Raw genomic sequence first — 21,917 nt, 5'->3', positions numbered from 1 at the left:
TTGGCCTAAATCAGCCATTACAGGGTCGGGGGTGAGACAGGGACCGTCTTGGTAAGAAGCAGCCACAGGAATTATAGGTGGAAAACATTTCGTGAGATCAGTTTATCTTCAGTTGGCTTGAGGTTGGACTTCAGTCATTATTCTACGGAGTTTTGTGTTTAGAAGGAGTGATGGAGCTATCATGCTAGACCTTCAGGGACACTGTTCTGTATAGACAGTCTCCTTCAATGTAAACAAGGTTTATTTTCATTTAACTAATTCCCTAGCTTTTCCCTCCTTTCTCCAGAAGGCATAAAACCCAATTCTATGAAAGGAGTGGGCCCTTTGTGCCTGGAGACCTGCCTACTGTACAGTGAATGCTTAAAGAGTTAAGAGTTTACATCTAAAGCACTAGCTGGTCTCTTGTCTTTTTCAAACTTAAACTTCCTCCCTTTGAGGTTCCTAATCTCTTCTGTAGCCAACAAATAACACAACTTTGTCTCTGCCTTTCTGAATTTGAATGTGATGGCCATAAACAATTGTGTCTGGGGCCTTAATATTCTGTAGGGTGAATGCAAGGTATAGAAGAGTGGTGGGGAGTCATTCAGGTAGAATGATGCAGACCAGGGGCAGAGTGGCAATGCCACACCAAGATGGATAGATGTGGGAAGATTTGAGTGACAGAGTAGTTCTGCCAACTTAAAAATCACAACTAAGAGAAAACAGTTCTTTTAGTTCCATTCTTTGATACAGATATGGACGCTGAAGTCCAGAAAGCATAGTTGTCTTGCCCAAAGTTGCACGCTTAGTTACCATTGCAAGAGGAGTACTCCATCATCTCGATGCTCATTCTACAGCTTCACACCATTCCTATTGTATTGCATTTGTTCCAATAGTTTTGTGTTTAAAAAAAAAAATCAGCTTGGGACACCTGGCTGACTGAGTCCCTAGAGCATGTGACTCTTGATCCCCAGGTCATGAATTCAAGCCCTATGTTGGGTGTAGAGATTACTTAAAAAAAAAAAAAGAAAAAAAAAGCTTACAACCGATGACACATCTTTCTTTGGCAACTGTTTTTTCTCAGTGGTATATTTAAAAATGATGCATCTTATAACTGGCAGCATCTTAAACTTGGAGAAATACGGTAATCCTGAAGATGTTAACATCCCTTTGCTTGAAGCCCTTTGGTGCTGTTTTGCGAATTCTAAAGGAAATAAGAGTATGGACAACAGTTTAGTCTTCAAAGCGATTCCAATATAACGTATCCCACCAGATCCTCCCAGTCACTGGTCCAAGGAGGCCGCGCAGGTAGGATGATTGACACGGCCTCTCTGGATCTTGGGGCCGGCACAGACACCCCCGCACCTTTTCCTGGACGCTGCCTCATAAGAAACCGGCTCAGATTCCAGGCTTTTTCGGGTGGGGAAAAGTTATGCTCGCCCTAGGAGAAGCGAGAAATCCTTCTGGACCCTTTCTCCATAGGGCATTAGCCTCCTGACCGGGCCAGGAAAGATGCAGGAAAATCCTGCTTGTGAGTCCACTCCCGCGGGCAGCAGAGCAGCCATGCCCGGGCTACGACGCGGGGACCAAGAGGACAGGTGTGGATCCAGGAGGCCACTCACCTGCCTCTCAACCCTCCGAGCTCCGGAGGCGGGGTCAGTTCCCCCGGTTCGTTCCCCGGTTCCGCTCCCTTCCCCGCCCGCTCCCCCGCAGCCGGCATCCCAACCTGGACACCTCTGGGTTCTCGGACCACCGCCCCTCACGTGACCAGACCCTTCGCCCACTCACCCCCCACCCTCGTCCTTGCGCCATAATCTCCGCCCTCCCCTTCAAAGCCCCGCCCCCCGGCCTGGCGCAGGCCCCGCCCCTTCCCATCTGAGGGGCGGCAGGAGGGGGCCTGGAGAAAGATGGCAGTGAATCAGAGTCACACCGAGAACCGCCGCGGGGCCATCATCCCTTTTGGCGAAAGGTGCCTGAAGGGAAGCCGGGGGCCGGGGAGGGGTGCTGTCAGAGCCGGGAGGAGGCCGGCGGGCGGGGCCGGCGGCTTGCAGACTCTCAGCCAATGGGGACCTTTCCCGCCTTTTCCGGGTACCGCAGGCGGAGCCCCGCCCCCTCCGTTTGAGCGCGCGCGCCCCGGCGGGCGTTTAGGGGCTCAGCGGTGGCCGAGGCTGGAGCGCGTGGCCTCGGTCAGGTAAGTGGGCGGGTGCGCGGTGCGAGGCTCTCGTCGCCTCAGGAGAAAGGCGGGAGCGCACTGGTAAAAGTAGGGTGTCGCGCCGCCCCTTGGGGTCGCGTGCGGCTGCTGCCGTTGGGAGTGCAGGACCTCCGCGAGGTGACGGCGGCCGGGCGGGGGTAAGGGGAAGCGGTGGGCGCACCCCTCCGGGGCTCCCGGAACGCCGTGGCGGAAGAGGCGGGAGTGCGGCCCACTCTGACGGTCCCGCGCTGCGAGGGCCTCGCTCGCCCTCAGAACCTCCTGAAGCCCCGTTTCTATTCGCCCCGACGGGGGCGGGGGGCCGACTGCGCTTCTTTTACCGTAAAGATGCGGACCAGACCCCTCGGGAGGCGGACGCTGGCTGCGCGGCGCTTCCCGGTTCGCGCGGGGGCGGGTCCGCCTCTCGCTCCCCTTCCCACCTCGTGCTTCGCCTCCACGCCGCTCCCCTGCTTGGTTCCTCTCTCCCGGCTTTCCAGACTCCTGCGCGGTGCCCCTCGGCTCGTGTCTCGGCTCCGACTGGCCCTCGGTCTCCTTTGCTGTCGGGTAGCGGGAGACTCTGACACCCAGCGCTGTGCTCCCGGGGGACTGCGCGTTTGTCGGGAAGATCCGCTCAGACAGTACCGAGTGCTGATGTCCAGATCTGTTTTCTCTGCTTCCTCCCCGAGAAAATGTTGTTGACAGATTCCTTCGTGCAGTGGAGGCCGTCGGTCTTCCCTTGTAGTAGGAGATGATGATGGCCCGCCGCGTGCGAGGTCTCCCGGCTCACCCGCCCAGAGCGCTTTGACCTGAGCGCAGGTGGCTCTGTGCCCTGCAGTCACTTCTGATCTGGTGTTTGGGCATCTTCTCGCTGGCGTCGGGTCTGCCTCTCTGCTTTTCTGTGTGTGGCTCGGAGGCAGGACATGAAGCATGTTTTAAAAGGTTGTATCAGAAACACTGATTTCATGGTCGTTCGAGTTACCTTGATGGCGTCCATTCTGTGCTCTTGAATGCTTGATCATCGCCAAACACCTGTAAGAGCTTCGTACTCTTCCCTGCTCTATCTACAATGAGGATCAGCAGTGTTTCCCTTATTTCTCCGGGAATTCCTCAAACTGAAATAAAGAGAAGTAAATTGCTCGCACCGGGAGAGCTTGGATTGGGGTCTGATCGTCTCAACTCCAGCTGACCCTCAGAAACCAAAAGGACTGCTTCTCTACCTTGTCATCAGAGAACACCCACCCTGTCAGTGCTCTGGCTTCTTGTGTAGAAACTACGATATTTCTTTATTTTTATTTAATTTAATTTTTTTTATTTGATCATAGTTGACACACAGTGTAACATTAGTTTCAGGTGGACGACATAGTGATTGGGCTACTCCGTAAATGATGCTAGGCTCATCCTAAATAGTCACCATCTGTCACCATACAAAACAGATTACAGTACTACAGTACCATTGACTGTTCCCTATGCCATTCCCTTTTATTCCTGTGACTTAATCATTCCAAACCTGGAAGGCTGTGTCTCCCATTCCCCTTCATCCATTTTACTCAACCCCCCCCCCAACCCCCGCACCTTCCCTCTGGCAACCATGAGTTTATCCTCTGTGTTTATTCTTTTTGGGTGTTTATTCATTTTGTTTTTTTTAGATTCCATGTATAATTGAAATTATATGGTATTCTTTGATTTATTCCACTTAGTGTAATACACTCTGGGTCCATCCATGTTGTTGCAAATGGCAAAAAAAAAAAAATCCCATTCTTTTTTATGGCTGCATAATATTCGTGTGTGTGTGTGTGTGTGTGTGTGTGTGTGTGTGTATCACATCTTCCTTATCTAATTTTCTATGCAGTAACACTTATGTTACTTCCATATCTTGGCTGCTGTAACTAATGCTGCAGTAAACATAGGGGTGTATATGTCTTTTCAAATCAGTGTTTTCATTTTCTTTAGGTAAATACCCAGTAGTGGAATCACTGGATCATATGGTATTTCTGTTTTTAATTTTCTGAGAAAACTCCATACTGTTTTCCACACTGTCTGCATCAATTTACATTCCTACAGAGAGTGCACAAGTGTTCTTTTTCCTCTACATCCTCTCCAACACTTGCTTTTGTCTTTTTGATGTTAGCCATTCTGACAGGTGTGAAGGGAGGTTTCATTGTGGTTTTGACTTGCATTTCCCTGATGATGAGTGATGTTGAGCATCTTTTCATGTGTCTTTTGGCCATCTGTATCTCTTATTTGTAAAAAATGTCTATTCAGCTCCTCTGCTCATTTTTAAATGGGATTGTTTGGGGTTCTTTTGGTGATGATAGAGACTACTTTTTAAAACAAGGTTGAGAAGAAGATTGGTTGTATTTTTACTTCTTTTGCCTATTCAGAATACACATTTGAGAATTTTATCACACTGTAGCTGTGTTCTGGGGAGGTTGCTTTTTTTTTTTCCCCCCAGCTAAGTTATAATTGAACATATAGGACTCTACTGGTAAATAGGGAAGACACTGAGTTTTCTTTTTTAACCAATATTCTAAAATTGTGCAGATAGTACCATATGTGTTTATTGTAGAAAAACTAGAAAAAAAAATTAAATTACCCCAGATTCCAACATCCAGTGCTTTTTACATTTTGGTATGTATCCTTCTGCACTTCCTCCCAGGGAAATATGAGCAACACCCCCACACCTGAGACTGCTTTGTAATTTGTTTTCCTCACTTACCAATGTATTGGGAATGCTCTCCAGTATCAATACCTACATCATTATTTTCAATGACTGGTATTCCAGTGTTCATGAATCTTTGTTCAAGCTCCTCTCCGGGATGTTCAAGATGTAATTTGTCATTGCTATAAACATTGCTTCAGTGAACACTTTTGATGACTTATCTTTGCCCACCTATCACAAAGTTTCTTGGGGATATGTTCCTGAAAGTGGAACAATGGACTCAGAGGATACAGACTTTTTAAAAAAGATTAAAATGTATTTTTAAAAATATATAAAAATTCTGTCAAAAATATTTTAAATTAAACGAATGTATATTGAAAGATATATTTTTGGGGGCGCCTGGGTGGCTCAGTGGGTTAAGCCACTGCCTTCGGCTCAGGTCATGATCTCAAGGTCCTGGGATCGAGTCCCGCATCGGGCTCTCTGCTCAGCGGGGAGCCTGCTTCCCTCTCTCTCTCTCTCTCTACCTGCCTCTCTGTCTACTTGTGATCTCTCTCTGTCAAATCAATAAATAAAATATTTAAAAAAAAAAGAAAGATATATTTTTGCAAAGTCACCCTATAGAATTTTTTTAAAAGATTTTATTTATTTATTTTGACAAAGAGAGATCACAAGTAGACAGAGAGGGAGGCAGAGAGAGAGAGACGGAAGCAGGCTCCCTGCTGAGCAGAGAGCCCGATGCGGGGCTCGATCCCAGGACTCTGGGATCATGACCTGAGCTGAAGGCAGAGGCTTTAACCCACTGAGCCACCCCGGTGCCCCAGATTTTATTTATTTATTTGATAGACAGAGATCACAAGTAGGCAGAGAGGCAGGCAGAGAGAGAGGAGGAAGCAGGCCCCCAGCTGAGCAGAGAGCCTGATGCGGGGGCCCATCCCAGGACCCTGGGATCATGACCCAAGCCAAAGGCCTAGAAGCTTTAACCCACCAAGCCACCCAGGCACCCGCTATACTCATTTTTAAAAGAAAGATTTTAGTTATTTGACAGAGGGCAAGAGAGTACAAGCAGGGGTAGTGGCAGAGGGAGAGGGAGAAACAGGCTCCCCACTGGGCAGGGAGCCCGATGTGGGGCTCCATCCCTGGATCCTGGGATCATGACCTGAGCCAAAGGCAGAAGCCCAACCCACTGAGCCACCCAGGCGCCCTTTCAATATACTCATTAAATGTAGTCATCATGCCTACTGTATGTTGGATCTTTAAACTTATTCATCCTACATAACTACAAATTTGTACCTTTTGACCACCATCTCCCCATTTCCCCCATTCCCTGAGTCCCTGGTAGCCACCATTCTATTTTTGCTTCTATGCATTTGACTTTTTTTTCCTTAAGATTCTACATATAAGTGAGATCATACAGTACTTATCTTTCTCCAGGTTATTTCAGTTAGCACAGTGTTTTCAAGGTTCATTCATGTTGTAGCATGTGACAGGATTTCCTTCTTATGATTGAATGATATGTATATATAAATACCACATCTTCTTTATCCATTCATTCATTGACCGACAAGTAGGTTGTTTCTCTATCTTGGATATTGTGACTAATCCTGCTGTGAACATAGGAGTGCATGTTATCTCTTTGATATCCTATTTTCATTTCCTTTGGATATGTACCCGGAAGTGAGATTGCTGGATCATATGATAGTTCTATTTTTATTATGTTGATTGATATTCATATATTGAGCCATCCTACATATCATTCCAGGAATAAATCCCATTTGGTTATGTGTATAATCCTTTCAATGTACTGTTATACTCAGTTTGCTAGCATTTTGTTTACGATTTTTGCATCAGTGTTTTTTGGAGATGTTAATCCATAGTTTTCTTGTCTTGTATCTTTTTCTAGCTTTGACATCAGGGTAATGCTGGTCTCAGAGAAGGACTTTGGAAGTGTTCCTTTCTCTTCAGTTTTTGGGCAGATTTTCTGGGGGATCAGTGTTAGGTATTCTTTTAGGGTTTGGTGAATTGTCCAGTGTAGCCCTCTGATTCTGGGCTTTTCTTTGCTGGAAGTTCTTGGTTACTAATTCAGTGTTTTTACTTATTATTGGTTTGTTCAGGTTTTCTATTTATTAATGAATTAGCTCCTAGGAATTTGTCCATTTCTTCTAGGTTATCCAATATGTCGCCATACAATTTTTCATAGTATTGTCTTATCCTTTTTTTTTTTTTTTCTCCTATGGCTTCCGTTGTAATGTCCTTTCTTTCATTTCTGATTTTGGTAATTTGAGTCATCTCTTTTTTTAAGTAGTTAATCAAGCCAAGGATTTGTCAGTTTCATTGATTTAAAAAAATGACTTAGTTTCACTGATTTTTTTTCTGTTGCTTTTGTATTCTCTTTTTTGTTTATGTCAGCTCTAATCTTTATTTCCTTCCTTCTACTAGCTTTGGGTTTGGTTTGTTCTTTAGTTTCTCGAGGTGTAAAGTTAGGTTGTTAACTGGAGAGAGAATAGTATTTGATATCCTTAGCCAAATGGGCTGTGAAATTTTTTTTTTTAAAGATTTTGTTTATTTTGGGACGCCTGGGTGGCTCAGTGGTTTAGGCCTCTGCCTTCAGCTCAAGTCATGATCTCAGGGTCCTGGGATCGAGTCCCGAGTCAGGCTCTTGCTTGGTGGGGATCCTGCTTCCTCCTCTCTCTGTCAAACAAATAAATAAAATCTTTTTTTTTTTTAAGATTTAAAAAATCTTTTTTTTTATATAAAAAAAAGATTTTATTTATTTATTTGACAGAGAGAGGGACACAGCAGGAGAGGGAACACAAGGAGCAGGAATAGGAGAGGGAGAGGCAGGCTTCCTGCCGAGCAGGGAGTCCTCCTACATGGGGCTTGATCCCAGGACCCTGGGACCATGACCCAAGCTGAAGGCAGATGCCCAACAACTGAGCCACCCTGGCACCCTGGTACTGTGAAATTTCATTTGCAGTGTTTACCCCTTTTTTTAGAAATTTGTTGTTTCCACATTATAACATTTACCAACATGACAAAAATTCATTCTTTGTTTCACTGTACTGTACTTTTGACTGAAATTTTGCAGTCACTTTGCCATCCTTGTAGGACAGTGGTTCTTGGTCGGGGGTGATTTTGCACCCAGGGGACATTTTGGTTTTCACAATTTGGTGTGGAGGTGGGCTTCTACTGATACTTGGTGGCGAGAGACAAGGGGTGCTGCAAACAATCTACAAAGCACAGCCCGTAACAACAAATAATTATCTAACCCAGTCAATAGTGCCAAGATTGAGAAACCCCGTGTACTATATGCTGACCCAAGGACATGACAGAATGAAATTGCAAAGATTACTCCTATCTCCTGAATATTTCAACATGTCTAGAGCCAAATTTATGTTCCTACTTCCCAATAAGCTTCTTTTTCTGGCTTCCCTATTTCTTTGGAGGCAAAGATCACCTTTGATTTCTCATGACTTTTTTGTCTCCCAGATCCAATCCAAACTCATGGGATTCTTTCTTCACAGTTTTTTAAATTTGATTAATTGATTTATTGAGGTTTTACACTTAATATATAAACCTACTTTTTTACTGAGGTAAAGTTCATATAACATAACATTTTCTATTTTAACCATTTTTTAAAAAAATGGTTTTATTTTATGGAATTAAGACATATGATGGAGTTCTTAGCGTAGAAATATCTTTCTTCTCAGACACAAGGTATCATTCTTTCTTTTTTTAAAATTTTATTTATTTATTTGACAGATCAAAGTAGGCAGAGAGGCAGGCAGAGAGAATGAGGGGGAAGCAGGCTCCCCACTGAACAGAGAGCCTGATGCGGGGCTTGATCCTAGGACCCTGGGATCATGACCTGAGCTGAAGGCAGAGGCTTTAACACACTGAGCCACCCAGGCACCCCCCATTTTAACCATTTTAAAATGTACAATTCAGAGGCTTTTAGTATAGTCACAATATCATGCAATCACCACCATTGTCTAATTCCAGAACATTTTCATCACCCCAAAAGAAACTGTATTTATTAAGGAATCGTTCCACATTACTCACTCAACCCAGCTACTAAGAAACTCTGATCAAAAGAACAGCCAGACAGAAGATAATAAAACAATAGAGGATCTGAACAACACTATTGGGCCCAATTGGCCCTAATAGACACGTGCAAAACCCTCCGCCAACAACACATAATATACATCCTGGGCTTTTTTTTTTTTTTTTTAAGAGTTTATTCATTTGACAGAAATCACAAATGGGCAGAGAGGCAGGCAGAGAGGGGGGGCGGGAAGCAGGCTACCTGCTGAGGAGAGAGCCTGACACGGGGCTTGATCCCAGGACCCTGAGACCAAGACCCGAGCTGAAGGCAGAGGCTTATTTAACCCACTGAGCCACTTAGGTGCCCCATCCTGGGCTTTTTTTGTTGGAATTTTTTGGGTTACTGATTCAATCTGTTATAGTTCTATTCAGATTTTCTTTCTTATTTTTTTTTAAAAAGATTTAATTTATTTATTTGACAGAGAGAGACACAGTGAGAGAGGGAACATAAGCAGAGGGAGTGGGAGAGGGAGAAGCAGGCATCCCGCTGAGCAGGGAGCCCGATGCAGGGCTTGATCCTAGGACCCTGGGATCATGACCTGAGCCAAAGGCAGCTACTTAATGACTGAGCCACCCAGGTGCCCCATTTTCTTTCTTTAGTCCATTTTGGTTGTTTGTCTCTAGGAATTTATCTGTTTCAAATAGATTATCTAATTTTTTTTAAAGATTTTATTTATTTATTTGACAGACAGAGATCACATGTAGGCAGAGAGGCAGGCAGAGAGAGAGGAAGGGAAGCAGGCTCCCTGCTGAGCAGAGAGCCCACTGTGGGGCTCTATTCCAGGACCCTGGGATCATGACCTGAGCTGAAGGCAGAGGCTTTAACCCACTGAGCCACCCAGGTGCCCCAGATTATCTAATTTGTTGGCATGTAATTTTTCATATATTCACTCATAATCCTTTTTTCCCTATAAATTGTGATAACATCTGTGATAACATCCCCACTTTTATTTCAAATTTTAGTAATTTAGGTTTTCTTTCTTTTTTTCTTAGTCTAGGTAAAAGTTGGTCAATTTTGCTTAAAGGATAAAGGATAAAATTTTGGTTTCATTGATTCTTTTGTTTCTATTCTTTATTTATGTTCACTATAATCTTTATTATTTCCTTCCTTCTGCTAGCTTTGGGTTTAGTTTGGTCTTGTTTTTATAGTTTTCTAGTGTGGAAAATTAGATTATTGGTTTGCTGTTCTTAAAAAAATTGCAAGCATTGGGGCAACTGGATGGCTCAGTGGGTTAAGCCTCTGCCTTCAGCTCAGGTCATAATCTCAGGGTCCTGCATAGGGCTCTCTGCTCAGCGGGTAGCCTGCTTCGCCCTCTCTCTCTGCCTGCCTCTCTGCCTACTTGTGCTCTCTGTCAAATAAATAAATAAAATCTTTTTAAAAAATTGCAAGCATTAAAAGCTATATATTTCCTTCTTAAGCACCACTTTCGCTGCATCTCGAAAGTTTTGTGTTTTTTATTCATCTAAAAATTTCTAATTTCTAGTGATTCAATTCTGTTTTCTAATTTCACTTGTGATATCTTTTTTGAATCATTAGTTGTTTAAGAGCATTTTGTTTAATTTTCACATATTTGTTAATTTGTCAGGTTTCCTCTGTTATTATAATTTCCTTCCATTGTGGTCAGAAAAGATACTCAATATGATTACAGTCTTCATAAATTTAGTGAGACTTGTTTTGTTGCCTAACATATGATCTGTCTTACACAATGTTTCATGTGTATTTGAGAAGAATGTGTATTCTACCTTTGTGGCTGAAGTGTCCTTATGTTAGGTCTAGTTGACGTTTATTAAATGTATTCATGTTTACATTTGTAATGTCTTTTTGGTGACTGGCCCTTTTATCATGATATAGTATTGTCTCATAATAATTTTTGTTTTAAAGTCCATTTTTGGGGGGCACCTGTGTGGCTCAGTGGGTTAAAGCCTCTGCCTTTGGCTCAGGGCATGATCTCAGGGTCCTGGGATCGAGCCCTGCATCAGGCTCCCTGCTCACTGGGGAGCCTGCTTCCCTTCCTCTCTCTCTGCCTGCCTCTCTGCCTACTTGTGATCTCTGTCAAGTAAATAAATAAAATCTTTAAAAAAATAAATAAAGTCCATTTTTTTTCTGGTATTAGTATAGCTCCTGCAGCTCTCTTTTGGCTACTGTTTCATGGAATATCTTTTTTCATCCTTTCACTTTAAACCTATTTGTGTCTTTGGATCTAAAGGAAGTCTTTTATAGACAGCGTATAGTTGTATCATATTTTAAAAATGTGTATTTTGCCAATCTCTGACTTTTAATTGGAGAGTTTAATTCACTTACACCTAATATAATTATAAGGAAGGAATTAACTTCTGCTCCTTTACTATTTGTTTCCTCTATGTTTCAGTTCCTTCATTAATGCCTTCCTTTGTGTTCAATAGATATTTCCTAATATGCTATCTTGATTCCCTCCTTATTTCTTTTACTGTTTGTGTTTTAGTTACTCTCTTTGTGGTTGTCCTGAAGATTACATTTAACATCTTGATTTATAACACTGGTTCAAATGAATACCAATTTAGTTGTTTTTTAGAGATTTTATTTATTTACTTGAGAGAGAAAGAGAGCAAGTAAGAGAGAAAGAGAGCATGAGTTGGGGGAACAGAGGGAAAGGGATAAGCAGATTCCCCACTGAGCAGGGAGCCCTACACAGGTCTTGACCCCAGGACCCTGGGATCGTGATCTGAGCCAAAGACAGACACTTAACTGACTGAGCCACCCATGTGCCCCAATATCAAATTTTAATTCTATGCAAAAAATTTGTTGCTATATAGTCTGTCCCCTTATACAATTATTGCCTCAGTTTACATTTTTATACATTGTGTACTGATCACTGAAGATTTACAATTATTATTTTATGCAGTCGCCTTTTAATTCATATAGGAAGAAATGAAGAGTTCCAAACCAAAAATACATTAATACTGACTTTTATGTTTACCTATGTAGTTAGCTTTACCAGTGTTCTCTGTTTATTTGTAAGGGTTTAATTTACTGTCTGTGTCTTTTTATTTTTATTTTTTAAGAGAAAGGTGGGGGAGGGACAGAAGGAGAGAGGCAGGGGAAGAGAGAATCCCAAGCAGGGGCCACACACAGCATAGAGCCTGATGTAGGGCTCAATTTCACAACCCTGAGATCATAACCTGAGTTGAAATCAAGAGTTGACTCTTAACTGACAGCCTTCCAGCCCCCCACCCCAGAGTCTTTTTGTTTCAGGCTGAAGGACTTCCTTTGGCATTTCTTATAGTTCAGATCTACTAGTGATGAATTCTCAGTTTTTATTTACTTGGTAGTACTTTAAATTCTCCTTAATTTTTGAGGGATGGTATTCCCAGATACAGAATTTTTGGTTGACAGATTTTTTTTCCTTTTAGCACTTTGCATATGTCATCCCACTAGCCTCCATAGTTTTTTTCTTTTCTTTAAAGATTTTATTTATTTGAGGGGTGCCTGGGTGGCTCAGTCCAATAAGCATCTGTCTTTGGCTTGGGTCAAGGTCCCAGGGTCCTGGGATCAAGTTCCGTGTTGGACTTCCTGCTCAGTGGGGAGTCTGCTTCTCCCTCTCCCTCTATCCCTCCCCCCAACTCATGCTCTCTCTCTTTCCTGCTTTCTCTCAAATAAATAAATAAAAATCTTTAAAACATTTTTTTAAATAATAATAAAAAAAGATCTTACTTATTTGGGAGAGTGAGAGAGAAAGCACAAGCAGGGGGAGGGGCACAGGTACAGGGGCAAACAGACTCTACGCTGAGCAGGAAGCCCAATGTGGGGCTCAATCCCAGGATCCTGGGATCAGGACCTGAGCTAAAGGCAGCCACTTAATCAACCGAGCCACCCAGGCAGCCCTGCCTCCCTAGTTTTTGATGAGAAGTCAGCTATTTGTTTTATTGAGGATACTTTGTAAGTGATGATCCTTTTCTCTTGCTGCTTTCGAGTTTCTGTATCTGGTTTTCAGCTGTTTGATTATAATATGTCTTGGTGTGGGTCTTTTTGAGTTTATCCTAGTAGGAGCTTATTGGATATGTAGATTCATGTATTTCATTAAATTGGAGGAAATTTTGGCCATTATTTCTTCAAATATTTTTTATGCCCCCTTTTTTCCTCTCCTCTCCTTCGGGCAGTCTCATTATGCATTTGGTTGTAAGCTTGATTTTGTCCCACAGGTCTATTAGACTCTGTTCATTTTTCTTCATTTTTTTTTCTTTCTGTTACTGGGGTAGTAACTGTTATTTTTAATTGACCTATCTTCAGGTTCACTGATTCTTTCCTTTGCCTGCTGAAATCTGCCATTAAGCCCACCACTAGTGAATTTTTCACTTATTATAATCTCCATCTTCAGAATTTCTATTTGTTTCATTTGTCTATTTCTATCTCTTTATTGATATTCTCAACTTTTTGAAACATTGTTCTCATTATTTCCTTTGGTTATTTTAGACATGGTTTCTTTTAGCTCTTTAAGCATACTTAAAATAGTTTATTTAAAGTCTTGGTCTTGTGGGGTGCCTTGCTGGTTCAGTCAGTAGAGCATGTGATCCTTGATCTTGGGGTTGGGAGTTTGAGCACCACGTTGTATTTAGAGTTTCACCTAACAGACAAACAAATAACATCTTTGTTCAGTTAATCCAATGTGTGGGCTTCCTCAGTACAGTTTCTATTAGTTTGATTGTCTAATGTTCACAGAAAAACCTATGGGCCATACTTATTTGTTTATTTGCAAGCCTCATGATTTTTTATTGTTGTTGAAAACTGGACATTCTGAATATTATAATTTGGCAAATCTGAAAATCAGATTTTCTCTCTTAGGGTACATTGTTGCTGCTTGTTGTGGTTATTGTTTAAAAGCTTTCTGAATTATAAATTTTATAAAGTTTGTACTCTTTGTCCAATGTTGTCACTAAAGTCTCTTTTATGTTAACTTAGTTGCCAACTAGTGATTTGACTATTACCTTATAAATCTGTACAAAAACAAAACAAAACAAAACAAACAACAAAAAAAAACCTCCCTGCCTTTGCAGATGGGGTCTGCCCGTATGTTTAGAGCATGTTTTTGTCACTCAGCCAGGTAGTTTACAGCTCTGTCTTAGCTTTCACTTCCTGCTTGAGAAGAGCCTTATTGTCAACCAGAGGTAAAAGTTTTGGGCCTTCTCAGTTTTCTTCTGAGCCTGAATCCAGCCCTGGGCAGAGATGCATATGGCTTTCTAGAGTTCCATGAATATGTCAGAGCTTTTCAAAGCTGTTATTCACTAAAGCATCTCATCAGCCTTTCCTCCCTAACTTTTCAGTTTTGTTCATTTGCACTAAGTGTCATCTTTGCCCCAGATAGCAGCAACTAATACATTTACCTTGAACTGTTTTTGATAAATGCACCCTGGGTAGTCACCTGGGTAGTGCCTGAATTAGGCACACACCCTTTGAGCCAGCCCCTCAGGGAGCTACCAGACAAGTTAAAACAACCACAATTCTTTGAGAATAAGGTGTGTTCTGCTCTCTTTGGTACTTGGCACTTAGACTAGGAATGTGGGTTATTTTATTTTATTTTTTACGTTTATTCAGAAATAGTCTGCTTCACCAGAGTTTCATTGGGAGAGGGAGAAGTGGGCTTCCCACTGAGCAGGGGTCTTCATGCAGGGCTTGATCCCAGGACCCTGGGATCATGACCTGAGCCGAAGGCAGACACTTAATTACTGAGCCACCCAGGCACCCCACAATGTGGGTTATTTTTAAGGCTGTTGCCAAAATGGGGATTGGAGGATGGTACCAGGGTAAGTTAAAGTGTCAAAAAGCTCTCTTACTGAGACTCAGCTATTTTTTTCTTGATTAAACATTATCTTAGTTGCTATAAGGTTTTGGTTAGATTCCAGAGTTCTGAACTGAGTTTTGGAGTTCCCTATTTTTTTTAAAGATTTATTTATTTATTTGAGAGAGAGAGAGAGAGAGAGGAGATGCAGAGGGAAAGGGAGAGAGTGTCCTAAGAAGACTCCTCACTGAGTGTGGACCCTAACTCAGGACACAATCCCAGACCCTGAGGCCACAACCTGACCCCAACCAAGTCCAACATTCAACAAGTTACACCACCCAGGCACCCCCGGAATTCCCTATTTTTCCTGACATTTTTGCTGGCATCCTATATTTTCATTGTATATTAAAAAACCCTTTTTATCACCACACCACCACCCCAGTTCCAGTTCTTATTGTGGCACATCAGGAATATTTTAGGGATTTTTTTTTTTTTTAAGGTCAACTCCATACCCAGCATAGGACTTGAACTCATGACCCCAAGATCAAGAGCTGCATGCTCTACTGACTGAGCCAGCACAGTACCCCTTAGGGATTCTTAAAGTGGTGCCTCTCATATACCACCCCCTCCGCTCCTTGATCATGTGACTAGCCTGCTAAGACAGCTGTAGCTCACAGTTTCTCCTTGCCTATTAGTGTCTCCAAGCTCTAGTTCCAGCATGGCTTTCCAGCTCTATCTCACTATTCTCCTCCACCCCAACACTCCCATGCTGTTTTGCTGAATCCACACATGTAGCCGGCTCCCAAGTGTGCAGTTTGCTTCCCACTGCGTACACCATGGATGCTGCTCTTGCACCTCCATTCATGCTGTTTGCTCCCTATCTGGACTGCCCCTTGCCTTCACCTCTGCCTCCTGAAACACTGTCCATATCTTAAGAATCAGCTCACACTTCGATCTTTCTATAAAGTCATTTTTAATCACTTCGACCAAAGCTAATCTCTCCTTCCACTAAACTACTATGACATTTTTGTGCCAGTAATGTGATGTATGTCATATTAGTACTTGCTCTATTATTTATTTATTTATTATTTTTTAAAAAAAATTTTATTTATTTGACAGACAGAGATCACAAGTAGTCAGACAGGCAGGCAGAGAGAGAGGGGGAATCAGGCTCCCTGATGAGCAGAGAGCCCGATGTGGGGCTCGATCCCAGGACCCCGAGATCATGACCCGAGCCGAAGGCAGAGGCTTTAACCCACTAAGCCACCCAGACACCCCAATACTTGCTCTATTATTTATATTCATGTTTTCATTCACTCATTCTCTCCATAAATATTTAGTAGCACCCACTGTTTGCAAGAGCTACAGTGGAAAGACATTGTCCTTAATGATCATAGTTAAGACATTGAACAAATAAGCACGTATGTATTATAGTAATTACTGAGAAAGAGAAGAAACCCGTTAGGATTCTGTGAGCGAGAATAGGATGAGTCCAAGTTTCTCAGGTTAATAATAGTGAGGGGAGAACATGACAGGAAGAGGACACAACATGCCTGAGGAATCTGAAGCCCCCTGTGTGCCTTACCGTCTCTATAAGAGTCAGAGAAACATTTCCATTACCACAGTGCTTTATACTTACTGCACATAAGGAATAAAAATTCTTTTTTGAGATGGTAAGAAGGTTTTGAGATGGTAAGAAGGTTAAGAAGAAGAAGAATGTAAATTAAGAAAAAGAAGAACCCGGAGCACCGGGGTGGCTCAGTCAGTTAAGCCTCTGACCCTTGGTTTCAGCTCAGGTCATGATTTGAGGATCCTGAGATCAAGCCCCACGTAGGGCTCCCAACTCAGTGAGGAGTCTGCTTCCCTTCTCCCTCCATCTCTCCCCCTGCCTGTGCATGCTTTCTCTCTAAAATAAATAAATAAATCTTTAAAACATTTTTTAAAATTTTTATTAACATAAAATGTATTATTAGCCCCAGGGGTACAGGTCTGTGAATCGCCAGGTTTACACACTTCCCAGCACTCACCATAGCACATACCCTCCCCAATGTCCATAACCCAACCACCCTCTCCCTACCCTCCTCCCCCTGGCAACCCTCAGTTTGTAATAAATAAATGAATCTTAAAAAAAAAAGAAAAAGAAAAAAGAGAAACTAGTGATTAAAAGAGAGAAGAATAAGTGAGCAGAGAATAATATCATTTAATTTCCTTTCTATTTCAATAAAATAATGGCAATAACAGCAGCAGCTAATGTTTATCGAGTGCTCACTCTGGGCTAGGAACTATGCTAAAAGCTTTATGTGTGTCATTTTATATAACTTTGAAATTGAGTGGTGTCTACCCTTTCTTTTCTGCAGTGTCTTGACTCAGTGTCAGGATGTAGAACTCTCCTTCCCACAGCAACCAGAGGGATCCAGTGTCTTCTGTGGTACAAAGAGGGGAACAGTGTTTCTTACTTCTTACCGGGTAATTCTACTTCTTCTTTGATCGGATTAACTGCACATTTGTTTTCCTTAAAATGGAGAGAGGGTAAATGTTGACTTTCAAAGTGTTTTTAAAACATTCATACTTTTATGATTTTCCATGTTGAGGAATATGGAAGAAAATGGGTGATGTTTCTCAATTAGGCCAGGATGTCAAAGCAGCCTTTACCTTAGAATTGCTCTGCTATGTCTCAATCTGTGGACAAACTGTAGTCCTTCTCTGAAATTTCTTTCCTCTCGTAGGTGATCTTCGTGACTTCACACACAGTCAATGACTCCATGTTTTCTTTTATGATGCCGTTTGATCTGATGAGTAACTGCACCGTTGAACAACCAGTCTTTACCCCCAACTTCATTAAAGGAATCATTCAGGCAGCCCCAGATGGTAAGTGCCCCCTCAGAAGTGGTTTTTTGTTTGTTTTTTCTCAAAACCTTCCAGAATGTTTAAGATTCAGACTTGGCTCATGCTGGAATTCAAAAAAAGCTGCCCCGCTCCTTTGGGTAGTGCTTCTCTCTCTGTCTGGGGCAGTCCCCTCTAGCCAGAGGTGCCAGCACCTTAGTGAGTGTGTGTCATTTCTTCCCCCAGGTGGCTGGGAAGGACAGGCTACCTTTAAATTAGCCTTCAGAAAAGGAGGTGCCATCGAATTTGCCCAGATGATGATGAAAGCTGCCTCTGCTGGTGAGCAATGCTAATAAGGATTCTAAATGCTTTGGGGGGTTTGAGGCCTGTGGAGGCGAAGTAGGACTCTTACCCACCCGGTCAAGACTTTGGCCTCTGAGGTCAAGCCATTGGTAGCTGCACATGTATTCGGCAGGCATTTCCTGAGCCTCCCTACTATGGGACACGTACCACACCACAGGCTGGGAGCAAGATTAGTCAGTCCCTCCTTGTCTTAAAGGAATTTGCAGTCTACCAGGAGCTTGTACTCAGACACCTGAATGACTAATTTTACCTGATAATCTCTTGTCCATTTAAATGCTGGTCTCCTATCATTGACTAGTCTCATTTTCAGCTCTGGAAGCCCCAGTTGCCTGAGTTCTTTTTCTCTGTCATGCCTTTTTGTCTTTTCTCCTCTCTGGCTTTGTCTTTGCTTCTCTTAGCTGTAGTTCCCATTTTCATGAGAAGAGGGAAGAGGTGTTGTCAAGTGCCACAGCACTAATCTAAAGTATGTACCAGATAACTCTTTTCAGACTGTGAATAAAAATAATCCTTTTACGGGGCACCTGTCTGGCTCAGTCAGTAGAGCATGTGACTCTTGACCTAGGGGTTGTGAGTTCAAGTCCCATGTTGGGTGCAGAGCCTACTTAAAAAAAAAATAAATCCCTTAATGATATATTTTTATTTAATCTAGCCTCATTTCATACCCCTCCTCTCTCACCTTTTGTACTCCAATCTAATTGGACTTCTGTATGCCTTGTTCTCTCATCTCTGTGCCTTCATGTTATTTGTTTTCTGGGTAATTTTATTTACTTATCTATATATTTATTTATTTTTATTTTTTAAGTAAACTCTATACCCAATATGGGGCTTGAACTCATGACCCCAAGATCAAGAGTCACCTGCTCTTCTGACTGAGTCCACTAGGTGTCCTGAAATTTGCTCTATTTGGAATGTTCCTTCTCTTTCTCTGTTGCCTCCACCTCCAACTTCAATCTCGTTGAGATGAACACCATCTAGCTGAGATGGACATATGCAAATACGCCATAACAGAGGCATGGACAAAATGCTGGGGACACAGAAGGATGGAATGAATGTTCTAGCTCAGAAGACTGATTGGATCATGATACTATAAACCATAGTGAAGAATGCAAGAGACAGTCTTCACTGGAGTTCAATTTTAGATATACTAACATTTACTGAACACTTACTATATAGTGGGCAGTGTTCCAAACCCTTTACATGTGTCAGTACTTGTAACCCTCACAAAAACTTATGATGTAGCTACAGTCATTATCCCCAGTTGATAACAGGAGAAACTGAGGCAGTGACGGTTATACAGTGTCCCAAGGCTGTACAGATAGAGAGCAATGGAGCTAGAATCTAAACCCTAAAACTCTTCTTGCTCTTTTTTTGAACTTTTTAAAGAAAAATAATCTTATCTTTGGAAAAGTTGCACGAATATTGCAACAAGGGGTGCCTGAGTGGCTCAGTGGGTTAACCCTCTGTCAGGCTCTCTGCTTGGCGGGGAGCTTGCTTCCCCCTCTCTCTCTGCCTGCCTCTCTGCCTACTTATGAGCTGTCTCTCTCTGTCTGTCAAATAAATAAATAAAGTCTTTAAAAAAAAGTATTGCAACAAACTCTCATGGACCATTCATCTAGATTCACCCATTATTAACATTTTCCCAACTTTGCTTTATCTTGTTCTTTTTTTGCTTTGTTTCTACTAAAGTATTTGGGAATAAGTCACAAAGATCATTTCCTTCATCCCTAAGTATTTGGATGTAAATCTCCTAGGAGCAAGGGTATTCTCTTATCTACCCTCAGTCTGCTTATCAAATTCAGGAAATGTAACATGGAAACAATGCTGTTATTTAATATTTGGCTTATATTCAAATTCAAATGATTAACCCATTACTGTTCCTAATTCTAATAGCACATTTTTCCCCCCCAGTCAGGATCTAATCCCAGATTACACATTGAATTTAGTTGTCCTGTGTCTTTGGTCTCCTTTAATCTGGACTCAGCCTTTCTTGATGTTGACATTTTAAAGAGAATACAGGCTTATTGTTTTGTAGACTGTCCCTTAATTTGGGTTCGTCTGTTTCCTCATGCTTAGATGCACATCATGCATTTTAAATGGCAGGAATACGATATAAGTGATGTTGTATTTTTTTGATCCTATGTTATTCATTCCTGTATCTTATTAAATATGAGGCAAATTGGAGTGCTAGTGGCCAGTGGATTTGCAGCTCAGAGCTCCAAAGATGAACTGTATCTTCTAGAGACTGGTTTAGAAATCCTCAGCACGCAGGTCATCTCTGGAGCCATGTGAGTGATAGGATCCTTCAGTGACTTAGGAATGGTATTCCAAGGGTCCTCAACAGCTCAGGGATGGGTAGGGAGGGGTGACCTTAATGAAGAATGCAAAGGGGCTGACTGAGGTAGGAGGAGAATTGAGTTTATTGTCCTAGAGGTCAAGGAAGACAGTTTCAGGCGTTACCGAGTGATCATTTGTCAGCTGCTACAGAGATGTTTGATAAAATGAAGACTGAAGGATGTGCATTGCATGTGGAAATTTGAGTTTGTTGGTGCTCTTAGAAAGAGAGAAATGCTAAAGAAGACAGGTGGGAGAAAAGCCATATATAAGAAATTGAGGAGTAAGAAATTGTTTTACTGTTACCTTTAAGATACAGTGCAAAAATACAAAGGCCAAGGAGCTCACACGCTGTACCCAACCAACAGCTCTTCATCGTCCAAAGGGCAGACAGTATCTGGAAGCCTGACACTGGGTAGCAAGGTGTCCTGGCAGACAGAGCACAGCCTTGTGGAATCCAGAGTCGGGGGCCACTTGGAAGTCCAGCTCCTCTTTCCTACCGGTGTCTGTAGAACTCAGAATAACTGCATATTGGTTCTTGAGTTCGCTCTTATTTCTGGCCTCACAGTACGGAGGGGGTTTATTTTTAAGATTATGGGCCAAGGATCAGGCAACTTGAGGGGATCCTCTTTGTGCTCTCATTAAGATCTGCTTCTTGGGGGTGCCTGGATGGCTCAGTTGGTTGACCATCTGCTTTTGGCTCAGGTCATGATCCTGGATCCTGGGTCCTGGGTTCGAGCCCCACATCGGACTCCCCGCTCGGAGGGGAGCCTGCCTTTCTCTCTCCCACTCCCTCTGCTTGTGTTCCCTCTATCGCTGTGTCTCTCTCTGTCAATTAAAAAAAAAAAATCTGCTTCTTGGTCTGCAAAGCTACGGAGTCCCAGCAGTTATATAGCTACTTGGGAAGAGTTTAGGCAACATATTGAGCTTGGCCCACTGTTTTCTGTGTCTGATTACATCATGGCTTAGGTGTGGGAGCCTATCCCCGCTCCCCCAGTAAGAACGTAAGATTGTGAGATGGGCTTCTTTGAGGTCTTTAGAATTAACTACCCATCATGCTTCATGATCTGATTCTTTGACCCTTTGCAGAAGTCTCTTCCCCTCTACAGAGCTGACTTGTTGGGGCTCTTTGATTCTTGTTTTTACCAAATACATGTTGAGTACTTGTTGTTTGCCAAACTCTATATGAGATGATTAAGAACACAATAGTGAACAAGGCGAACATAGCCCCTAACTTTGTTAAACTTACAGTCTAGTGAGAGTCATATAAGAAATAAGCAAATAGGGGTGCCGGGGTGGCTCAGTCAGTGAAACATCTACCTCAGGTCATGATCCTCGGGTCTTGGGATGGAGCCCCGCATCAGGCTCCTTGCTCGGCGGGTAGCCTGTTTCTCCCCCAACCTCTGCCTGCCACTCTGCCTACTTGTGCGCGTGCGCGCGCGCGCGCTCTCTCTCTCTCTCTCTCTCTCTCTATATATATATATATCTGTCAAATAAATAAATAAATAAAATCTTTTAAAAAAAGAAAAAATGAGCAAACATATAAGTTAATAAAATAATTACTTCTGAGAAGGATATTAATAGGATATTGACAAGGAGGTTAGTAGGGGTAAAGAGGACAACTTCAGATTTATAATGAATTAGTTAAGATAATGCTATCTCTTGAAACAGAAAAATCCCAAATTATCCATAGCTTAAGGCAGTAGATACTACTGCT

At 42.4% G+C, this 21,917-nt stretch overlaps 1 protein-coding gene across 1 annotated transcript in view; it reads left to right on the top strand.

The window, feature by feature from the left end:
* The first annotated feature begins 1,821 nt into the window (after positions 1 to 1,821).
* The window catches only part of WBP2NL (WBP2 N-terminal like), a 33,988-nt gene continuing 13,892 nt past the window's right edge, over positions 1,822 to 21,917 (top strand). The window contains exons 1-4 of the mRNA XM_032882863.1: positions 1,822 to 1,948; positions 17,041 to 17,149; positions 17,410 to 17,551; positions 17,753 to 17,845. Coding sequence (XP_032738754.1) covers positions 1,887 to 1,948; positions 17,041 to 17,149; positions 17,410 to 17,551; positions 17,753 to 17,845 — 406 coding nt within the window. The 5' untranslated portion in view covers positions 1,822 to 1,886. The remainder of the gene's footprint in view (positions 1,949 to 17,040; positions 17,150 to 17,409; positions 17,552 to 17,752; positions 17,846 to 21,917) is intronic.

This window comes from Lontra canadensis, unplaced genomic scaffold, assembly GCF_010015895.1.
Source record: "Lontra canadensis isolate GAN:19392208 unplaced genomic scaffold, GSC_riverotter_1.0 scaffold84, whole genome shotgun sequence".
Classification (NCBI taxonomy): Eukaryota; Metazoa; Chordata; class Mammalia; order Carnivora; family Mustelidae; genus Lontra; species Lontra canadensis.
This window is presented reverse-complemented; position numbering and strand designations above follow the sequence as displayed.